We start from the raw sequence: 24831 nt of genomic DNA on the forward strand, positions 1-24831 counted from the left end.
TCATGGTATCCTTTTGCAACGACTTAAAGTGGTGGGAGTGGGAGGTACCGTTTTATGGTGGTTCTCCTCCTACCTCTCTGGCCGGTCGCAATCAGTATTGGTGGGAGGGCAGAGGTCAACCCCGAGGCCCCTTGAATGCGGTGTGCCGCAGGGTTCGGTCCTCTCCCCCCTCCTATTTAACATTTATATGAAGCCGCTGGGTGAGATCATCAGACAGCACGGGGTGAGGTTTCATCAGTATGCTGATGATACCCAGTTATATATCTCCTCCCCAAGCTCTCTCAGTGAAGCGGCTGATGTGATGGGCCGTTGCCTTGAAGCCGTGAGGGTCTGGATGGGGGTTAACAGACTCAGGCTCAATCCTGACAAGACCGAGTGGCTTTGGATGTTGCCTCCCAAGGACCATGTCGACTGTCCAGTGTTGACTCTTGCAGGGGGGAAATATACCCCCTTTGGAGCGGGTTCGCAACTTGGGTGTCCTCCTTGATCCACAGCTGAATTTGGAACATCATTTGACGGCTGTGGCTGGGAGGACCTTTGCACAAGTTCGTCTGTTGCACCAGTTGCGACCCTACCTGGACCAGGAGGCTCTCCTTACAGTCACTCATGCCCTTGTCACCTCACGTCTGGACTACTGCAACGCGCTCTACATGGGGCTACCCTTGAAAAGTATTGAGAGACTACAGTTGGTCCAGAATGCAGCCGCGCGAGTGATAGTGGGTGCTCCTCGATACACCCACGTTACACCTATCCTCCGTGAGCTGCACTGGTTGCCTATTGGTCTCCGGGTCCAATTCAAGGTGTTGGTTATTACCTTTAAAGCCCTATATGGCTCAGGGCCAGGCTATTTGCGAGACCGCCTACTACCTCATAGTTCCTTTCGTCCGGTTAGAGCCCACAGGCTGGGCCTCCTTCAGGTCCCGTCGGCCAAGAAGTGCCATTTGGCGGGGCCACAGAGGAGGGCTTTCTCTGTGATGGCGCCCACGTCTTGGAACCAGCTCCCCCCGGAGATTAGGACCGCACCCACCCTGTTGGTTTTCCGTAAGCTGCTTAAGACCTGGCTTTTCCGGCAGGCCTGGGGTTTATAAAATCTGACCCCTGGATGACTGTTCTTGTACTGTTTGTTTTGTTATGTTTTATGTGTTTTTATTGTTAGCCGCCCAGAGTCCTCCGGGAGTGGGGCGGCTTATAAATTTTAAAAATAAAATAAATAAAAAACAGCATTTTCAATCACCTTAGGTTCCCTGCTTTTAGAAAAGGCATCTAGAGCTATATTTGCACATGATTTTGCAGGTTCTTCAGACTAGAACCACAAGTTTCCTTCCTAAATAAAATGGTTGCAAATAAACATTGTACAACTATGGAGGGAAGTGTGTAGTGGGGTGCCCCAGGGCTCTGTTCTGGGCCCAGTACTCTTCAACATCTTCATCAACGATTTGGATGAAGGGATAGATGGGGAACTCATCAAATTTGCAGACGACACCAAGCTGGCAGGAATAGCCAACACTCCAGAAGACAGGCTTCAGATACAGAAGGATCTGGACAGACTTGAACACTGGGCACTAACTAACAAAATGAAATTCAATGGTGAAAAAAGCCAGGTTCTACATTTAGGCAAGAAAAACCAAATGCACAAGTACAGCATAGGTGGCACCATGCTCAATAGTAGTAACTGTGAGAGGGACCTCGGAGTCCTAGTAGACAATCACTTAAATATGAGCCAGCAGTGTGCGGCAGCTGCCAAAAAGGCCAACACATTGCTAGGCTGCATTAACAGAGGGATAGAATCAAGATCACGTGAAGTATTAATACCACTCTTCAATGCCTTGGTAAGGCCACACTTGGAATACTGCATCCAGTTTTGGTCACCACGATGTAAAAAGATGTTGAGACTCTAGAAAGAGTACAGAGAAGAGCAACAAAGATGATTAGGGGACTGGAGGCTAAAACATATAAGGAACGGTTGCGAGACTTGGGTATGTCTAGTTTAACGAAGAGAAGGACAAGGGGGGACATGATAGCAGTATTCCAATATCTCAGGGGCTGCCATAAAGAAGAGGGAATTAAGCTATTTTCCAAAGCACCTGAAGGCAGGACAAGAAGCAACAGGTGGAAACTAATCAAGGAGAGAAGCAACCTAGAACTAGGAGAAACTTCCTGACAGTGAGAACAATTAATCAGTGGAACAGCTTGCCTCCAGAAGCAGTAAATGCTCCAACACTGGAAGTTTTTAAGAAGAGACTGGACAGCCATTTGTCCGAAATGGTGTAGGGTTTCCTGCCCGAGCAGGGGGTTGGACTAGATGACCTCCAAGGTCCCTTCCAACTTTACTACTATTACTATTACTATTACTATTACTTATTCAGTGGACTTCATTGAGAAAACAGGAATGAAACAAAGGTCAGATATTATATACAGATAGCCCTTGACTTATGACCACTATTGGTACAAAATTTCTGTTGCCAAGTGAGGCATTTGTTAAATGAATTTTGCCCCATTTTATGATCTTTCTTGCCACAGTTGTGAATCGCTGCAGTTAAGTTAGTAATATGGTTGTTAAGTGAATCTGGCTTCCCCATTGACTTTGCTTTTCAGGTCACAGGTGATCACATGACCCTGGGACACCGCAAATGTCATAAATATGGAAAGCATCTGAATTTTGATTCTGTGACAATAGTAGTGCTGCAATGGTCTTAAGTGTGAAAAATGGTCATAAGTCACTTTTTTCAGTTCTGTTGTAACTTTGAACAGTCACTAAATGAATTGTTGTAAGTCAAGGACTACCTGTCTGCTATAACACCAAAGATCACAGAAGTCATTACATTTATGCTTATGAACTTTGAGAAAATTTTATAAGGGGGTGATGCCTTATTAAATAGCACATTCTTTATCTGAACCATGTTCAAACAGGAAATATAAACAAGGTAATGATAGCTAATAATTTGGTTGTATTTTTAGGTGTCAGTTAATCAGTTACAAAATTTATTTTAGAGTTGTTTCAAATTGGTTTCTGTAAAAGATATCTGGCTATTTCATCACATAGACTTTTGGTGTCTTCTCAATAATGGTTTCTGTTTAAACAGGTAGATAATTTTAGTTGGTAAATGGTATCTTCAGCTAAAGTAATTTTTGAATAGAACAAACAATAGATCTCTATAGAAATCACAACATATTATAAGCCTTTTTTACAGACCAAGACTAGAAATCTATGGATTAGGTGAAACTCAGTACAGCCAAAGGGGATATCAAACTACTCCAGACTCTCATTAAGCTAATTCTGCACATGAACTGACTATAAAATATAACTAATATGCAGATAATCCTCATCTATCAACCTCAATTGGAACCCACAACTTGGTTCCTCAAGACGTATCGTTAAGTGGAAAATCAGATGTCAACAACTGTGCTTATGATTTTACTCACTCAGATGGTTGGATAATTAATAAAAAGGAAAATAAAGTTTGTATTTATATTCATTAAGAGAAAAGAATTACAAAAGAGTAGGCAGGCATATAGTGGGGAATACACATAGAAAGGAATACTACTAGCACCATCAGTTTGTCTAAAGTGCTCATTTGTGAGGCAAATAAAAGCTGAAAGAATGAAACTGATGAAAATCTTGTCAGTTACAGACAACCTAATTAAGGTTACAGACTGAGCTTGTTAATTTATAGTTAGCACTTTTGGGGGATTGAATTAAACCCAAGCGAGCCTGCAAACACAGCCAATGAGTTCTACAGATAGTTTAGAGCCACATTCTCTCAATTTCCTACCCCCACATCCTCTACAATCAGCTTCTTCCTTTCTGAAAACTTCCTTGCTCGCTCCCAAGACTCATTTCCGAACTAGGCTTCGCACAACCCCAGGCTACGAAATATCAGACGGAACCCAGACGCGCTTGCGCCCTCCGACCTAGGCCCGAAGCGGCTGCCGATATTAACATCCGAATGCTTAGCTCTAGCGAGCTCTTCCTGGTCTATTGCCTGCGCATGCGTCCCTCTTGGTCCTGGTCACGAGAAGCGGGAGAAACAGAAAGGCTATACAAATTTGTTTGTCGCTGCGCGGCCGAGAGTCGGCATTCAGTCGTCGGGTTGGTTCTTGCTATGGGACGTGACAGCCGATGGCGTGAATGTTACTGGTTCTTAGTGTTGTTGCACAGGGTGGGGAGCCTGGCTGCAGGAAGCGCTGGGAGGCCTCAGCTGCCTTTGGTCGTCAACACCTGGGCATTTAAGAATGCTAACGAAATAGGTGCTACTTCTTTTTCTTCTGTCCTTGGTTGGGGAGGCATCAACGTGGTCGAAATTTGTCGCCATAATCTGGGCTTTCCAAAAATTTTGCATCCTCATTTACCCACTAGCTCCTTCCTACTACATTTAGGTTCCCTCTGGGCTGATGCAGTTAATTCTGTAGTATAACGTTATCAAACTGCCTTATAAGTGATTACCGTATACTTAGGGGAGAATTTTTTTTTATTACTTGGCATGTGTTTGATTTGCACTGAAAACAGATTTCAAGTTTAAGCACCTGCATCTTTACATGCTGAGCAAAATACTACTGATTATTGCTCTCTTTACAGATTATTTGGTTAGTGGTTAAGACATCTGGTTAGAAACTGGGAGACTGCCAGTTCTAATGCTGCCTTAGGCACAAAGCCACCTGAGTAATCTTGGACCAGTCACTTTCTCTTAACTCTAGGAAGGAGGCAAGGGCAAATCAGTTCTGAAAAGCCTTGCCAAAAAAACTGAAGAAACTTTCCAGGCAGTCTTCAAGAATTGGACACAATTGAGGGGGGGGGGGGAATGCTCTCTTTCTATTATGGTTTAAAGACGATCAGTGTTACACAGATTAACAACTCCTAGGAGTAATGACTCCATTCCCTAGCAGTTGTTAAAACAATGTTAAATAAACTAATTTGTACATTAGATGTGTAGACATTTTGGTGAAATAAAATTGACCTCGGTTATTCTAAAAAGATAAGCAGCTTATAGAATGTGCTTAATTCTTAAAGGGGAGACTTTTAGAAAATCTTATTGTAGGATTTTAAAACACATCTCAGGAGATAATGGCATGTCATTCCATATACTTTTGCCAAGAAATAAAATTGCCAGGAATTGAGCTTCAAGAAAACTTCCTAAAGATTTTACATTTTAATGAATTCAGCATTTTGATTTCCAGGTTTTGCTAATAGTAATTAGCAGAGAAAGCATAACTACCTTTGTAAGTCTTAATAAGTATAATGAGACCTACTTTGGGGTGAATATCTCAATGATTGTGCTGTTAATATAAGTAATGTTGGAATGTTCCTGGATCCAAATTTAGTTTAGCATGTCTTCTGTAACAAAGCTGAAAGAGAAAAAAAGTGATTCCATAAAATCAAATAGCCCATTTTAATTCTAGTTTACTAATGCTAGATTTTAAAGAGAATATATAAGTAAGCAAGAAGTTATAAAAATTAATCTTTCTCCAATTAGGTTACTTTTTATGATACAAGACTAAACTGCTTTGAAATAGTTATTCCTTAGATTCAGACTATACGTTTGTGCTTACTTACCTTGGAATAGTACATGTCAATAGAAATGTACAAGATTCTTATAACTTTTGATGAATTCGTATGATTTTTAACATATATACCTTTATTGAGCCAGTTGCATGTTGTAAGAATGGGTGTGAAATTTGTATGCATTTTTCTTGTTAGAAAAATAATCTGCATAATAACTGTTTACGTGCTTTTGATTGCAGCTTGGAATACCTTACAAGCAGGAGGTTCTGAACTTGATGCAGTAGAAAAAGGTTGTGGGCAGTGTGAAATAGAGCAATGTGATGGAAGTGTAGGATATGGCGGAAGTCCAGATGAACATGGAGAAACAACTTTGGATGCCATGATTATGGATGGGTAAGACATCCTACAAACAGATATTTTTTTCCCAGTCCAGTAATTTCTTAAAGCAGGAGAGCTTCTACATGATGAAACAATTTCCTGTCATATTAAGATGGAAACACTGGAAGACTATAATGTAGGCCCTAAGACGGGTGTCAAACTGCTGGCCCACGGGCCGAACGCGTCATCAGGAAACCGTGCCCACCCCATTGCCGGCAGTGGGAAAAAAGCTCCAATATGTTGCATGATGTCGCGAGTTTGACATATCTGCCCTAAGACAAGCATATCTCAATTTTTTTAAAACAATGAAAATCCTCCATGGCCATTATCCATGAGAGTGATGTGGTCCCACCTACTTTGTGGCCTTCTGTAAACATTTGTTAAGCAAATGTCTTTTGTTCACTAATAGGTTTCCCATCTCTGTTTTACAGTTTTACAGTTAATGGCCAACTCCATTAAATAGTATGGTAGCAAAAGCTACTGAGATAATGTGTTCATCTAAGAATCAGGATAATGTTCTTGGTATTATGAAAGTTAAAAGAAAACTAGAGGACAATTGGATAGATGAGACTTGCTGCTATTTTTTTGACATATGCTTAAATTAACATGCCAAGGGGAATATTTAGGTTTTATTTATACTGTATAATAAAAACCTACTCTTTTCCTAAACTTTGATTGATTATATGCCATCAAATTCAGTGTAGAGTCTTAATGACCACATAGATTTTTCCCCCATGACAATCTGTCCCTAACCTAGTCTTTCAGATCTTCAAACAGTGCTCATCACTATAACTGAGCTTATCTTTGCTGTTGGCCATTCTCTTTATCCTTCCAACTTTCCCAGCATTACAGCCTTTTTCAAAGTAGGGATATCCAAAGTAGTATAACATGAGCCAGGTCATTTGTACTTTGAGTGAGAAATTTGTGCTGATTTGTTTGATAATCCTTTTTTCCCCTTAACTATCCATGGTGTTATAATGAATTTTCCTCAATACCCAGATTTTAAAAGCATTGTTTTTCTTTGTCCTGCTTCTTCAAAATCCAACTTTCATTTCCATAGTGTTATAAGGAATATCATTGCTCATAGTATTCTGATCTTTGTAGATATAAACACATCACAGTATCTGTATATTTTTTCAAGGCCTTCATATGTACTGTACCAAGTGCTATTTTTCAGAATATTTCTGGACTGCTTGTTCTTTTACGGTCAGTAGTTCAGCAGTTCTTCCAAAAAGGCAGAGGTTATGTATCTGTTTTATATCTGTCAATTCTGATTATTCTACCTGTTTGGTCTTTATATTTTAGTCTCGTTTATTCACTGCCCTCCTTGACTTTTATTATTCTGCAGATTACTTAAGAGTTTGCAAATTCTTTGTATTTTGGGCTATTGGAGTAATCTATTCAGCAAAGTATAGGTTAGTGAAGTTTCTTTCTCCAACTTTAAAACCATATTCATCTTTTTAAAATCCTGCTTCACTTAATGTATATGTTCAGTATATAGGTTGAATAAATAAAGAGAATATATATCCATGTTTGACTCCTTTTTCAAACTGGAATCTCAGAACATATAATTGTAATGCAAAACCTGTATACAGGTCAGGGAGCCCAAATATGGGTAGACAATGGTGAAATATGCCCTCCAGTTTGGCAAAGTTTTCTTGGTAAAAATGTAAGACTGATTTATCATTGACTGCTCCCAAACAGTATAAATTGGTGTCCTTGCAATTATCATTAAATGTGATCACCTGCCTCCAGCATCTTCCTATATTATTCCTATATTATTGCTATATTAGTGCTTTAGGGGGGACATGATAGCTGTGTTCCAATGTCTCAGGGACTGCCACAAAGAAGAAGGAGTCAAGCTATTTTCCAGAGCGCCTGAAGGCAGGACAAGAAGCAGCGGGTGGAAGCAAGGAGAGAAGCAACCCAGAACTGAGGAGAAACTTCCTGACAGTTAGAACAATTAACCAGTGGAACAGCCTGCCTCCAGAAGTGGTGAATGCTTCAGCACTGGAAGTTTTTAAGAAGAAACTGGACAGCCATTTGTCCAAAATGGTATAAGACTTCCTGCCTGAGCAGGGGGTTGGACTAGATGACCTCCAAGGTCCCTTCCAACTTTATCATTATTATTATAAGAAGGCGGTGAATGTTCCTTCCTTTAGCAGTGCTGCTGAGTCGACCTCATGCCTTGGATGATCCTGGTGGGATTATATATTCTGGGCATGTACGACTGGCTTTGCTCAATCCTCCTTCCCAGAAGCAAACGTCCTGCTATGATGAAGTAGCACAGCAGGACTTGGGGGAGGGAGGCATCCCAAATTAAACATTCTTCAAATCTATATTCCCTCATACTACTCTTTGATCTGTGAAAGTGTAACAAGAATATATTTTATTCTTCAACAACCATATAAAACTATAACTCTTCAGCTTTTGCTATGTAAAGTGGTTTGACCATCTTTAACTTATATCTTTGAAAACTGTTTCCATAAAAAGTTTCATAGTAACACAGAATTTCACGTAAATATTTTGTAGCATGTTATGTGGTTTTATATTGTGGTTACATTACGTACTGCATTCCATCACCATCCATGTTGGGACAAGATGGTTTTTCACTACAAAATGATTCCTCCCCAAGTATCGCCTTCCATAGTACAGTATAAGTAATATAATAATCTGAATTCTTGTTTTTTGACCCAAACTTCCTTAAATTCTCTCTAGGTATTTTAAGAATTTTGAATATTACCCCACAGGGCAAAAATCTTAAGTATCTTAAGGAGATAATCAAACAATAAGAGTATCTAGTTTAGAGTGCTTTGAAATGGATATTTACATCTTGGGTGGTAAATTTATATGTGAGAATACACGTGGTGCATAGCAAATATTTTTTCCTCTGATATATGTACTGGTGAGTTTCTATAAAGTATTCTAGAGAGGAGAAAGATAAACTTGTTTCATGGATGGCAGCCTTGCAATTTTGAAAAGATCAAAAAAACCTGCTGCTGATACTAGCAAAATACTTTTTAAGTTAAATCTAATGTGGGCTTTGTATATTCTGCTGTTAAAACTTTGTTTGGTTTTAGTTTATCAAAATCCTACCATATGGTTCCTAAATGTGTTTTGTACTTGTAGCAGATATCTGTAGCATGCAGTTATTCAGATTGCAGCCTACAAGCATAAGCTATTTATTAGTTAGCAGTCTAGTAGGCTGAAGATGATTATTGAATATCAATGTATCTATATATATATTGCATTAATACCTACAGTTTGATATAATTGATTTTGTTTTGTTCCTTGGGTTTTTTTGTGATCTAGTAACACAATGCAGGTTGGAGCAGTAGCAGATCTCAGACGCATTAAAAATGCTATTGGTGTTGCACGGAAAGTGATAGAACATACTAAGCATACTTTTCTAGTTGGTGAATCAGGTAATTTTTTTTGTTGTTGTTGTTATCCTATTTGTAAATATTAACTACTGTGTAGTGATGAGAGAGGCTCACAACTGGAGCCAAGAAGGTCTCACAACCCAGTGGGACAAATGAATTGAACCTAATGATGATGATGCTTTGATTTTTGTTCCAGTTTTCTGGCCAGATGACACACATAAAAATAACAACAACCGTAAAATACTTGTTCTTCTAGGTGAAAGCAAAATAATGAAAAAAGGCCACAAGTAGTTTGGGCTACTAATACGTGGTATTAATTTGTTTGAATAATGATATTATTAAATTATTATATAATTTAAGACAGAGCTGACAGAAGAGATAAGCTTCCCTTCCCAGGTGGATCTACTCATATGGACACCAGTGCTATGGAGTGTGGCAGGCTGCTTCTGGGATTTTCAGATGATTAACTGGCTTGTGGGAGCTTTGAACTGTTTGAACTGCTACTGGTCTCTATGTGCCAGGGACTTCAGGGGACATTGTAGGACTGCACAGCTGTAAGAATACTTAGTGCAGTGTAGCATGCCTTTCGGCTGCTCTTCTGACTATTTCTTGAAATCTTTGGAATGATTCATAATCTGGCCTTGGGGGACTCTGGGGCTGTGGGGGGAAACGGTGCAATTCAAGGTGCTGGTTCTCATCTTTAAAGCCCTTCATGGCTTGGGACCAGGTTATCTCAGGGACTGTCTCTTGCTGGTCACATTCACCTGACCCACTGGAGCGGGAAGGCAAGGAATGTTGCAGGTCGTGTTCCCTAAGGAGGTACATCTGGTGGGATCCAGAAGAAGAACTTTCTCTTTGGATCATCTTCACTGCAGAAGTTAGACTAGTCCCTACTTCGACAGTCTTTCAGAAGGCCCTGAAGACTTTGTTTTGCCAGGGGGTCTGGGGTACCCACACTGAAATGGAGCCCATCAAATGGCTTATTGAATCATGCTGTCGCTGGGGGGCGTAGGTGTCTGGGTAGTATTTCTTTTCTTTTTTCTATATTATTATTTATTTATGAGACCTATATTATACCGCTTTAAGTGCAAGCACTCTCTAAGCCAGTGGTTCTCAACCTTTCTAATGCCGCAACCCCATAATACAGTTCCCCATGTTGTGGTGACCCCCAACCACTTATACATCACCGGGTGCCAGGGGCGTGGCCAAAGAAAAGGGGGAAAAAATGGCGGACAGCCTTGTTTGGCGACCCCCGTGAAATGGTCGTTCGACCCCAAATGGGGTCCCGACCCACAGGTTGAGAACCACTGCTCTAAGCGGTGTACACCAGTAAGCAATGTATATATATATTTACATTGCCCCCAACAATCTGGGTCCTCATTTTACCTACCCCGGAAGGATGGAAGGCTGAGTCAACCTTTAGCCGGTGAGATTTGAACCGCTGACCTGCTGAACACAGTCAGCTAAAGTGGCCTGCAGTACTGCACTCTAACTGCTGCGCCACCTCGTACACCATATTGTACTTTTATTATTTGTAAGCCACCTGGAATCACTGTGAGTGAGTAGGCAGCTATATACATTTTCTAAATAAATAAAAATAAAAATTATATTATTAAATAATAAGCAATGAATGGGTTTAGTTTAGGCATCCATGACATCTCAGGCATGGTCTGGGTCTGTAAAGGGATAGCACATAACCTTTTGTTGTGTCTTTTCTGGGAGGACAGAACATGTAGTCTCTCAGCCTCTATTAGTCTATGACCAATAGGTGACAAGAAAATGTACAAAAGTATAACTTCAAAGTTCTATACTATGGATTCATAGGATGTACATATGATTGTAGTCAAATATTAACTGCCAGGAATACTTAACACTTCTTGTTGTTTTCTATAAAGCTTCACTCTTTGCAGAAAGCATGGGATTTCCAAGTGAAGATTTAACTACGCAGAATTCTGTTTCAATGTATGTAAAGTGGCTCAATCAAAACTGCCAGCCAAACTTCTGGAAGGTAAAATATTTAAAAATAAACCTTAGTGACTGTTATTTATCATTAAAAAATCTGCATATTTAATAATAATGATAAAGTTGGAAGGGACCTTGGAGGTCATCTAGTCCAACCCCCTGCTCAGGCAGGAAACCCTATACCATTTTGGACAAATGGCTGTCCAGTTTCTTCTTAAAAACTTCCAGTGTTGGAGCATTCACCGCTTCTGGAGGCAGGTTGTTCCACTAGTTAATTGTTCCAACTGTCAAGAAGTTTCTCCTTAGTTCTAGTTTGCTTCCCTCTTTGGTTAGTTTCCACCCGTTGCTTCTTGTCCTACCTTCAGGTGCTTTGGAAAATAGCTTGACTTCTTCTTCTTTGTGGCAGCCCCTGAAATATTGGAACACAGCTACCATGTCCCCCCTCGTCCTTCTCTTCGTTAAACTAGACATACCCAATTCCAGCAACCGTTCCTTATATGTTTTAGCCTCCAGTCCCCTAATCATCTTTGTTGCTTTTCTCTGTACACTTTCTAGAGTCTCAACATCTTTTTTACATCGTGGTGACCAAAACTGGATGCAGTATTCCAAGTGTGGCCTTACCAAGGCATTGTAAAGTGGTATTAATACTTCATGTGATCTTGATTCTATCCCTCTGTTAATGCAGCCTAGCACTGTGTTGGCTTTTTTGGCAGCTGCAGCATACTGCTGGCTTATGATCGTCACTGGGAGACTAGATGACTGACTGCAGTCCACTTTGCTGAATATAATATTTCTGAGTCACCAGATAATATATTAAAATATATTAATATTTTGTAGTAGTTTTTAAAATTTCAAACACTGCATATGAGAAACACTGCATACGAAAAGGGAAGCTAGTGCATTTAAAAGTGAAGCTAGTGCATTTAATATTTCTTAACAACCATGTATCATATCACAAAATCTATTTTGTATCAATTTTTAACAGTAGATGATCAAGAAGATGAAATGAGAAGGGGGCAGGGATAAAAGATTTATTCATTCAAATAATTGTGTATATGTCTAATACAGTTTGCAATAGTTTGTTGTGCTTGGTATGAACCAATAGCATTTCTGTTTCGTTTTCTTTAATTTCATGTTTCCCTGAAAATAAAACAGGGTCTTTTTTTTTTTTTTTTTTTGCCTCCAAAAGAGGCATCAGGTCTTATTTTTGGCTGGTGTCTTTTCCACTCACCTCTGGCACCGACAGCCTCACCCGGCTGGTACACCTCTTCTGCAGCCAAAGAAGCAGCTTCATTCTGCAGCTGCATTCCAGCCTGCATTTCATAGTCAGGCCTTTCCGGAAGGCCTAAGCAGCCATGTACCAAGCTACGGATTAAATCCATAGCTCAGTTCTGGGCTTAGTGGCCTTCTGGAAAGGCCTCTGACTGAGAAATGCACGCCTGGCTGCAGAAAACACCGCAAAAGAAATGGGCCGGCGAGGAGAGGCCTGGCTGCAAGGTAAGTGGGTGCAGGGCATGTGTGTGCTTCACGCCAAAACTAGGGCTTATTTTTGGGGTAGGGCTTATATTAGGCCCACCCCCAAAAATCAAGCTAGAGCTTATTTTGGGGGTAGGCCTTATTTTGGGGAAAACAAGGTAGCAGGAAAAAGAAAGAAATTAAAAGTATATTGGGAAATTTTAAAGACTGAATGCGATAGAAGATTCCTGCTGGACCAAACAAAGGCCTATCTTAGTTTTTTCTTATCCTTGCGCTAAATTCTCATACTCTTGAGCTATCATGCTTGCTGATGATTTTGATTATTGTCATCCAGTGGACATAAGAGCCGAGTCTGTCCTGGCATTATCTTTCTCACTAATAGGTAAAACACAAGAAAAATTAAGATATAACCCAGCTTTTTTTTCCTGCAATTAGCATTCAAAGTTCTTTTACCTTTGATATTAAAGGCAGAGTTTTAATTTCCTGATGAGGGTCATACAAAATGAAGTCAATACTTTAAGTTAATGAATGGAATATAAATGGTAATTTAAATTCAGGAATTTTTCTGTACCTTCTCCATTTCCTATGAGCAGGACAACAGCATCAGACCATTTCAGCTCCCAAATATGGTTGCTTACAGAAATTCTGTTTTATTTGGCAGTAGTAAACAATATAACCATATGGAAAGCACTGGGAGGTCAGTCTGTGTTCACAAATGAGCAAACACTTTATTACCACTTTAACATGGAAATGTAGAATAAATGAGAATGGATGCCTTGAAGTTGGCGTCAGACAATATCTCCCAATTAGTTGGCCATTATGATCCTTGTAAGAGTTGCAGACTTTTACTAGTCTTTCAGTACCAAGTAAAAACATCTCCCAGCAACAGTATACAGGTAGTCTTCGACTTACAGCACTTCATTTAGTGACCGTTAAAAGTTATGACATTATTGAAAAAAGTGACTTAAATCATTTTTCATATTTGTGACCGTTGCGGCATCCCCATAGTCACGTGATCAAAATTCAGACTTTGGCAACCAACTCATATTTATGACCTTTGCAGTGTCCTGGAGTCACATGATCACCTTTTATGATCTTCTGACAAGCAGTCAATGGAGAAGCCAGATCTACTTAACAACCGTTTTACTAACTTAACAGCTGCAGTAATTCATTTAAAAACTGTGGCAAATAAGGTTGTAAAATGGGGCAAAACTCACTTAACAAATGTCTCACTTAGCAACATTAATTTTGGGGTCAAATTGTGGTCATATGTCGAGGACTACTTATAACTAGAAAACTCCCTAAATGCATAATGTTTCCAAAGAATTAAGCAGATTTAAAATAATTTATAGGAGCCAAAGTTTTGGTGGAAGCTTTTTTATATGATCACGTGGGAATGAGTGGAGGAGCTTTAGATCCCCACATACATTATTTTGCTATAATGACCAATCATTTCCAACCAGATGGCAGCACTTAATTGACTTTTTGTGTACTCAAAGATGGCTGGATGCTTTTAATATGTGAATGGGAAACCAAGAGGCAGCTAGAAGATTTTTAAAAATCCAGAACAAAACAAAATTCACCTGTATTTCTCCCAAGAAAATAACATGAACATTTTAAGAAATCAGTTTTAAAAAGTGAGCATTTCTGAGTTTTTATATCTCTACCCCAGCCCATCTCTTTCATTCTGTACAACTATTTCAGCAATGCCAGCTTCATTAGGCCCTGTAATACAAACTTAGGTTTGGCAGTATATGCTATGCTGTACATGTATATGTTATAACTATGTTTAGTGGATGAATTTTAACATACCCTTATGATCCTAAATATTACTAGGATAATACCTGAGGACCTTTTACGCTCTTGAATTAGATGTCTTACATTTAATAAGCTCCATTAATAATCTTAGTCAATATTGTTGAGTGTAACAAATGTCATGGCCATGTTCTGTAAGTTACCCTTCAAAAAGCAGAAAGCAGTGCTGTATGGTGGAAATCTAGGACAAATACTAAGGAAGTTAAGACACAGCAGCTTATAAATGTTGCAGGAGAACTTTGTGATTAAGCTAACCTCTTCATTACCTTCCTTATGAAAGCAGGAAAGTGGGGCATTGTATTTTGCATTTAGTACCTGAATTGCATGTAAAGTGGGAATAAAATATGCTGAATTATGAGATTTAAATCTTTCAGAAACTAGCACTGTAGTTATACATGAAGTTGTCTCATCACAATCAGTAGGGATGCTCATAAGATCTGGGAGGAACTCATTTTAAATTACCGTTGTAGGAGCAAGACATATCATGCTGAGGTTTTTTTGCACATAGAATCTTGATATATTTCGTTTCTCTTCTGGGTATTCGTCTTAGGACATATTTGCAAATCACAAAACAACATGAGATTTGAGCGTTTTTGTAACTGAAGAGTTTTTAGTACTGAGTTGCTCCTATGGAGATATATGCTTTATCTGTTCTTTGTTTAATGCCTCTGAACTGCAATAATTTGCTTTAGTTCTTTGTCCTTGGCATATACAAGCCTATATTTTTCTTTTAGCAAGGTAATTTAGTTCTTTTCTCTTTTTCAAAGTCTAGGAAAAATATCCATAGGTTTTTTTTTAATATCTCTTCATTAAAGATTTTAATGTGAATAAAACTTTGATTACAGAATGTTACACCAGATGCTTCAAAATCATGTGGTCCCTACAAACAGACTGCAGAGTTCAGTAAAAAAGAACAAAGCACTTCAGACAGAAGAATTGAAGTTCATAACCACGATACTATTGGTATAGCAACTAATCATACTTTAATACTTGTGTTTGTTGCAGCTAAAATCCCATACACAATTAAATATCAATTGTATATGAAGTAATGGACATAATACAAAGGACATCTATCAGGAAATAGATGGTGTTATGATTTGCTATTTATATGTTGAAATCTGCTTGATGCTTATTATACGCATCTGGCATATTGTTCTTCAATTAGTTTTAGAGTATTATATTCATTTTTCAACCCTTAGCCTTCTCTCCTCAAATATAGTGATAATGGACTTTAGATCCACTTATTGGGGTATACAGATGCACACAGCCTAAAGAGAAGCTTTTATTAGCAAAGCTGGGTTGTGATCTTAAAATATGAAATGTGGGTTCATTTTGAAGAGCAATTTTGTTTTTGCCTGCTTAAAACATTCATCAAGAGTATCCTTTAAAACAAAATGAAAGATTTCTTATTGGATGTACTGAAACTCTGCAGCCAAATGAAACTTAGGGATTTGGACAGAATTAACTTCACATTTTAAAAAAATTCACTCAAATGAGTAGGAGGGGAACTATCTATGTGTTTGGATTTAGTCTCTGCCATCTGTGTAGCAATTAAATATGGAATTTACAAAAGCATTGGAGTGACTTGGGAATGTACATCTCATTGCCAGACACTTAAGGCAACACTTCAAGTGTGATGATTACATTCGTCATCATTTAGCAATTAGCATTTTTAAAATGTCAAATGCTAAGTTTCTTACCAAGCAAAAGGTATGACCTCGTAAGCACTTCCACTTTGGCAGCTTACCCGAGCCAGATATATTTTTCATTAGGTACAGTGATGTGCAGGAATGGGATTGCTAGTGTATCTTAAATTAGATACTTTGTCTACTCTAGGCAAGTTGTCCACTTGGCAGATAGTATGTGATTAGATTCTTGTATTCATTCAGTAGTAAGACATGATGCTCTCACTGCTTGTTATATGAGCAACAGAAATATTAGTAGAAATGAAGTAAGTTCCTTAAAGTCTGTATTTTCACAAGGAGGTAAAGAAAATTATTAGAATGGCTCTTTGAAAACAAAATCATGACTTAAATCTAATGCAGAGACATTGGCCACAATGTGAATTTCAGTTGTCTGTTAGAGGGGAAAAAAATTCAAGCGCTACACTCATATCTCGCGTGCACTTTAAAACTATTTATAGAACAGAAATAAGAAATATCAAATGTATTTGAATATACAAAGTAGACACATTAAAAACCTAAGCAGCTCTACCTTGCCGCATCACTTGACGTGTTGCATGACTTTTTTTCCCATTGCAGGAGCTGGAGTGGGCACAGCCACCGCATGATGCAACCAGCCCACGGGCCGGCAGTTTGACACCCCTGCTATAGAGGAATAGCAAATTAATAATCACTTTACAACAAAAAATAAATTAGGCCCTACAAAGCCTAAAAATATACAACAAAATTATACAATATGCATCAAAGAAACCCATCATCAGGATGACACCAGAAATTACAAATTCCCAATTCACTTTATTAAAATTTAATAATTATTTCAATCTCCTTTCTCCCCTCCCCAAGCCCCGGATAGTTTCTAGAGCCACTTCCAACACTTCCCTATTGGAGCAGAATATGATTTATTTAGAGAATATAGAATCATCTAATCATTCCATTGCACCTATAATAAAATATTACAAACATAATAAAATATAAACAGAAATCTATCTTCAGATAATTTTGATGGAGCTAAATGTTTCTAATGTAATTGGGCAGAATTTGAAGACGTAACAATCTTAATGGTCATGTCTTCTCTGATGGAAGATTCCCTTTTGGCTAATGGAATGTCTCTTGAACAAACTTATTTCAAAAATAAAATGTTTTCTGCCTTCTTTTCTGACAGGCCTCTGGAAGAAAAATAATTTCCAAGTGTAATCAATCCAGTCAAACGTTGAAAAAAATTTAGCTGCCATCCAATGTTCTGTTATATAGCTCATAAAATATGGAAGTCCCGTCCATTTTGAAGGATGGGCAAGTTATTATCATTAAATGAGGAAAAGCTTCCTCAAAATGCTTCTAAATGTCAATTCTTTTTCATTTGTAGGCATGATTGTAATTGGTCAGAGTGGAAATATTGCTGTAGGGACATCTACAAATGGTGCAAATCACAAAATCCAAGGGTTTGTATAATTGTCTATAAAACTTGGCCCCATAAATGTAAAATATGATTTATTTAATGTGATGCAAATATTTTCCAACAATGTGTTTATTAACTATTTGTGCAAGAGGGATCACTTATTTAGTGATCTAAGCTAGAGGTTGGGTTTGTCCTATGTTGTTATATTTTATTTACTTCTTGGTAACAAATTTTTTTCAATAGTATTTTGAATAAAACTGCTATTCCCTAATGATGAATAAGTACTTGAGCTAAACATCTCCAGTTCTCAAGCCTTGGCATTTTTAGATCAGCATGACCATAGAAATGTTAGTGTTTTTAACCACAGACCATTCACCTCAATATGCTTTTTACTGAAATATATATTTTAAATTTATTTATGACAATTGAGTTTGAAATAAAAGTATACTGCTGTCAGGATTTGGTATTGCTGTTGTAAAATAAATTGTGTGATATAGTCAGATGATGATACATTATTTATTTATAAAATTTATTGGCCGTCCATCTTACAATAGGGTAATTCTGGGTGGCTTACAGTTACATCTAACCTAAAACATAAAAAGTTAAAATCAAATTTTATAGCCAACGACACATTGGGAAGGGGGGCAGAGTGGGTGGAGGTGGGATCTGTTATTACTCAATTGACCACCTCCATTGCACTGTTCCCCCACTGGAGCCCCAAGCTGAGTGGCAGAGCCACATCTTACAAAAAGATAGGGTTGGGGCCAATCTCACATCGGGGAGGGGCAAAATGTTCTACACAGATGATACCTTATACCTCTTAAATCCCAGGACCACATATGCTGCTCTGACCTCTTTCATGAGTCATAGTAGCCTGCTGTGACCACACTTACTGATTAGATATTTATAGATTTTAAACATGAAATGTCCTCCTTAAAAATGTATTTTAAAATATACTGTACATTCTAAAATGGGTTGGAATAATATGAATAAATATCCCCAAGTGCTTTCTAAAATCTATGATTTTTCAATATACTAGTTGTTTCTTTGCTCAGAATAAAGCTGCTATTATATTTTTAAAATGCACTTATTGCATGTTATTTTCCTCCTTAGACGTGTAGGAGACTCTCCAATAGCTGGAGCAGGGGCATACGCTGATAGTACAGCTGGAGCTGCAGCTGCTACTGGTAATGGAGATACCATGATGCGCTTCTTGCCCAGGTTTTTATACATTATTAACTTTTTAATATAGTTTTGAATATACTTGAATACTTTTGCATTTGACTACCGGTGTAAAAAAAATAAAAGTGGAAAGGAATCAATCATGTTAATTTACAAAGTTAGAACATTTCAATTAAGTTTTAATATATTGTTTTTAAAATGGCATTCTTTATTGATCACATTTATATCCTGCCACAATCTAAATTAACTTTGGGGTATGTTTTAAAGTGAAGCCAACCTAAATTGGCTTGTTATAGTGCTGTCTCTGCACTGTTCATCTAATTCCCTATTCTATCTTACTTTGGAAAGAGGCATATTTAATGCAATACTTGCGATAGTTACAGCACTATTCTTTTTCATATTATATTGAATTATTCCTTCATTTTCAATGTTATACCACCATTCTTTTTCATATTAAATTGTTCTTTCATATTCAACTTTTGTGGAATGAAATGGCCTAATTTATATGGATACAATATTTTGGTCTATTGCAATGAATGAATTACCCAGTTTATATTAGATTAGGACTATATATTATATTAAACATATCATAATGACAGTTTAAACTCCCGGAATGTTCCTTTCTCCTATGCAAAATTTTGGAAATTGTCCATGTGCCTGTGGAGAGTTTTTGTGGCATACAGTGCTTTATAAATGCAATTGTTGAGTTTCAGCTATTCTTCAGGAATTTGATTAAAAGCAAGAGGCATTTTAAAGAACATTTAAAAAGCAATGTTCAAGGGAAACTGAAAATTATGCATATTATCACTGCAAGTCTGCTGGCATTTATTTATTAATATCCCACCTTTCTTCATTTTGCCCTGTTCTAAGCCTTCTCTTTTTGAGGACGGTTGTTGAGAAGTGGAAGGAACCAAATACAAAGGATAATTTCCTATAAGGAGCCAATTATCTTGGTCCCTTCCAGTTGGTATTCAGGCCTAGAGAAGGGATAGAAATAGCATTAGTTTCTTAGGTAAATTACCTTTGTCAGAATCTCAGTGAGGGAGTGCATGTTTTCTGGTCATTTTACATATCTTGGCAATGTTAGATAGCCTATATTTCCAGACTATCTACAAGGGTTTGGAATTGGAGGCACTATTTTATGGCAGTTTTTTTCTTTAATAAATGAAAAGATTCTGCTAGTATTCAAGGAGGGAAAGGCTAGAACCCTTGATTGTTCCATTGTGGGTTTTAAAAGATTGGTGCTTTTTTTCATATTATTTAACTTCTGTATTAACTTTCTGCAAAGGTTGTCATTGGTTGGCTGGATGACCTGGAGATTGTTAGAGATGGGAAGTAGTGAAACAAGCTTAGATTAAATTGTAGGAAAACTGAATTACTGTCATCATTAAACATCAATTTAAAAATTGGGTGCGGTAGTTACTCTTAATGGGGCCCCCACTAAAAGAGTTGGTTTAGGATATGTGATATACTTAGAAGGAAACTGCTGCAGCAGGTAGAAAGCAAGGACAAAAGTCCCTTGCCCAGCTTTTCCTAGTGTGCCAATTATGATCCTCACTAGTCTGGCAATAGTATTTAATGCCATGATAGCCACTCAGCTACAGTACTATAAAAATTGCTCTCCATAAAATTGCCTTTGACATGGAACAAACAACTAATATAGAATGTGGTAATAAACACCAGGTTCTTTCCAAGCAATGAAAAATGAAAATGTATTATAAATACTATCAATAATAAAACCTAGTACAATTGTACTTATACCTTAATATCTTTAAATACAATAATATTAAAACAGTTACACTGAATTGTTAAAAATAGGGCAGATAACTACTGTTTATTGATTTAAATACTGGTAACAATAAGATGTTAGTTTATTTAAAAATAGTTTGAAAAACTGCACATATTTAACAATATTTCTTTGATGCCAAAATGGGTGGATGTTCCAAGGATAGAATACCCATGCAAGTTTAGGTGTAATTCTGGTTGCTATTGTTTCATATCTCAGAAAAGCAGAGGATTGGAAGAAAAATCTCTGTGTAATAGGGGGAAATTCTCAATGAAGAAACATTTTTAAATATTCTTTTGTCAGCTAAAAGGCATTTATTTGGACACTGGAGGATATGGATTGTCAGTTCATTTTTCTGTCTTTGTAGTTATCAAGCGGTGGAATATATGCGAATGGGAATAGACCCGACAATGGCATGTCAGAAGGTTATTTCTAGAATCCAGAAATATCATCCCTATTTCTTTGGTGCTGTTATTTGTGCCAACACAAGTGGAAGCTATGGTACTTCTTTTTGTTTCTCCTGCATGTTTTTCTTAAAATAGAAACATTTCTGTTCATATAAGTATGATTCTGTTTACAATATCTATTGGTCACGCTAGAATTGATATGAATATCTTTCATATGAAAGTGGCTAAATGAAAGGTTCACATTCTTTTTCAGAAAATATCATCAGACCGAGGCCCACTTCAAAGCAATCAAAGATCAGTCATGCTGGGTGTCTCATTAGTAAACCCTTGGATCACTGAGAAGTGTAATTTTGCTAATCAGTATGGCTTGTTGGGCTAGGTTGCTTAGTGCAGTTCTTTTATCTCTGATTTCCCACAGTTCATGTTTGAAAGATTAAATATACAAAGGTTCATTAAATTCACCAATATTAAGATGTAAATTGAAATAAAGTTGCAATTATACTTTTAAGAGATATGAAGTCTAACAAACTGCTTTGAGGCAGATTCCTTTTTAAAAGTGAAAAGATTTATGAGAGAAAATTCAATGATGATATAACTAAGTCTATAAAGAAATTATTACATCACTGTAGAAAAGTAGAATCCCTAAATGTTAAAAGTACCAGGAGGTGGATTAATGTAATAGCCATTGTTTATTCTCTCAACTTTTGTTTTTCCTGCCATAGGCGCTGCCTGCAGTAGAGTCCCAGGATTCACACAGTTCCACTTTATGGTTTCTAACCCTATTCTGAAGCAGCCATCTGAGCAAATAGTAGACTGCATTTAATTTTTTCTCCATCTCTTCTCTTAATGGAAATCCCTAAACTCAACCCAGCAGAAGAAATGAAGACTCACAATTTAATCCTAATATACTCTTGGAATTAAACTGCACTGCATTCAGTAGAAATTATTTCTATCTAAGATTGTTATACAAATAAATGACTAGATTAGGTTCAGTCAAGTTGAACAAAACCATAAAACAACTTTTCTCAATGACTTTCTGAGCTACTTTTTGCAATAATATTAATTTTTAAAGATACTTTGCAAAATTAGAGAGCTTAATGATTTTTTCTCCTAAGTTAATCTCAGTTCTCTATTTTGCATAATATTCTAATGTAAAAGAAGCTAATACTCAAATTCACAAAATATAGCCATTGCTTAAGTTGTTTACTGTTTTATCCTTAAAATAAATTCAGGTGTAGACTTCAAAAAACAAGATTCAATAAATTCCATTTTTCTTTACAATACTGTACAAAATATTTTTCTGCTGTTGAAGTTGAACCATGAGCTCCATAGCATCCTACCTCATTCCCACTCCTCTCAAATAACTATCAGTGCTTTCTTTAAACATGGTTTTACCACAGTCTATTTAATTACCATAATTTGTGTTGAGTAACCATGAATGTCAAGATTGCTAACATCGGATGTTCTTGCTTGCCATATATGAAGAAGCAAACCTGTTTTATTTAGCCTGTATAGCATTTCTAGAGTTAAGGCAGATAGTAGTAGTCTAGGGGATGGGAAAGTATGCAAGTTAACCATAACAATGTCTGAGCACAATGTGGCCAAGGTCAGCTCAGCTGCAATGGGAGGGTCACCTCACACTTCACATTAATTGGAGAATGTGATTGATGACTGTAAAATGAAGGAGTGAGTTATGCTTTGTTACGGATGTTTCTGGCTTAACTTTGTTAGTGCTGAAGCTATGCAGAATAATAAAAGATTCTTTTAGAGGAATAAGCCTCAAAATTCTTTGAAAATCTGCTTTCTTTCGGAACCATGACAATGAACTAGTAATTATCGCTCAGCTTGACCTAGACTACAATAATGGGCAACATCAACTATGTTGGCTTGTGGCTTTCAAAAGAAAAGTATAACTTAATTGTGAGAGATTGTGGGCAAACCAGAAAACCTGGGAGAAGTCAATTGAGATATTATATCATAAATGGTAAAACTCCTAGGAGATGTCTGAGAAAAAATACTCAAAGAGATTTAACCATAATTCCAGATAGATTAGAAAATGGGCTTTGGTCATTCTCATCCAGATGAGAAGGCCGAAGTACTAGCCTTTGTGTCACTCACCAATTATGAGCTAAACCTGAGGGAATCACTTTTTTCTCCAGTTTCTACCCATCAAACTAGCATGCTGCAGATCCTGTAGCCAAAGAAGGTTGGGCTGATGGGGACTAGAAGACGAGCTTTTCTGCAGCAGCCTCTGCTCTATGGAACATCCTTCCTTTGGAGGTTAGAATAGCCCCAACTCTGTTAGCATTTCGTAAAGCTTTAAAACCTGGTTATGCTTCATGCACCAAGGGCCCCGCTTTCTGGCTATATTATTAATTGGCCAGATATTTTGCTCTTGTATGTACTTTGAATTAGATCTATAAATATTCTCTACTGTTTTTAATTTTTTTACTGTTCTTATTGGTTTTTTAAAAAAATAATTTTAATAGTAATATATGTTTTGAATTGTAAGCTGCCCAGAGTCATTTACTGAGATAGACAGCTGTAGAAATCAAATAAATAAATAAAAACATTAGATCCAATAGTGGTTGGGTTTTTGTTTTTTGTTTTGTTTTGCCAATCAGTTGAATAATATATTATAAATATCTGCTGAGACAAAAAAATAGAAAAGAGATTGCGTTAGCGTCTTGCAGGAATTTTTTCTCTTCATCTTCTCAAATCGATCTTTTAAGATAGGTTTACTGATATTTCAATAGAAGAAACTTTATTCTAAGGTCTTTGGGGACTATCAACACAGGCACTTAGAAACATTCGTGCTAAAAGACATTATACGATTTTGGCCCAAAGTGCAGCTACATCAATGGAATAATTATTTTTATTTTTTAAAAAGTAGGATCACATGCTTATAAATAAAAAATTGTCAAATATTGAATGAGATTGTAAGGTATAAATAAATTGCATGCTGCTTCCCTCAGTTCTTTCCCATTAATTGTATTTATTGGAGCTAATATGAGCTTAAGTGAAAATACCTGGATAATACTCAGTTACTGTCTATCTTTAAGACTACTAAGTTGGAGTTGGAAATGTGGCTTTTGTGGCCCAATTATATCTCTAAATGGTGTCCACTAACCCTCAACATTAAAAATGTATTAAATGTTCAGTTGAAAATGGCTGAAAAAAATCACCTTATACAATTTTAAAGAAAGTTTAGTTGATTGTTACATTTTCCCTTTCATCAGTATTATGTTTCAAATGAGATCAATTCAGTAATTTTAACTAGGAGTTTTTCTATCGGATAAAGGGTTTCAAAAGTCAGTGATTCTGCTATATAGCTGATAAGTGAATCTTTAACACAAATTCTGTTCTAACTCCGATTACTATTTACAGAGAACTGTAATAAACTGTAAAGAAGGAATAGAGAATGTTACTTTACATATTTATTTAGCTAGCAAAACAAGGTCATGATTTCCTGAAACAAATTTAATTTAAAAAACTCAAATTCTTATAATAAAAAGGTTATTTTCCATTTGTTTCAAATTTTTAACCAGATCCTGAGCAGGTAATCACATTTTATTACACTAAACTTTAAAGGATACACTCAGATTTTAAAAACAAAAAACGCCATGGTTCAATATATGTATATTAATATTACCCAGCATGGCATTCTCTAGAAGTATTGAGACCACAACTTCCATTGTGTTAACCTTTTGACCATGACCTGATAAATCCATAGTTTTCAATGATTTTAGACAGCATTATCTTGTTCTAAATCAGGTCCTGTATTTTTGCTTTTTTGCTGCAATTTTATAGTACTTTGATGCCTTGGGGAATCAAAAAGGTAATTTTGAAATAATAATCACTTTA

General features: G+C 37.1%; 1 protein-coding gene across 1 annotated transcript; it reads left to right on the top strand.

Moving 5' to 3' along the window:
- The first annotated feature begins 3932 nt into the window (after window positions 1-3932).
- On the top strand, window positions 3933-22248 carry AGA (aspartylglucosaminidase). The gene is made up of 9 exons (XM_039320635.1): window positions 3933-4248; window positions 5740-5893; window positions 9191-9303; window positions 11157-11269; window positions 15360-15477; window positions 17560-17635; window positions 18706-18813; window positions 20928-21061; window positions 21690-22248. The coding sequence occupies exons 1-9, from the start codon at window positions 3948-3950 to the stop codon at window positions 21788-21790; spliced, it is 1218 nt and encodes a 405-aa protein (XP_039176569.1). The 5' UTR covers window positions 3933-3947; the 3' UTR covers window positions 21791-22248.
- The last annotated feature ends 2583 nt before the right edge of the window (window positions 22249-24831 follow it).

Source organism: Crotalus tigris, unplaced genomic scaffold (genome assembly GCF_016545835.1).
Source record: "Crotalus tigris isolate CLP2741 ecotype Arizona unplaced genomic scaffold, ASM1654583v1 scf7180000023675.2660513, whole genome shotgun sequence".
Taxonomy (NCBI): domain Eukaryota; kingdom Metazoa; phylum Chordata; class Lepidosauria; order Squamata; family Viperidae; genus Crotalus; species Crotalus tigris.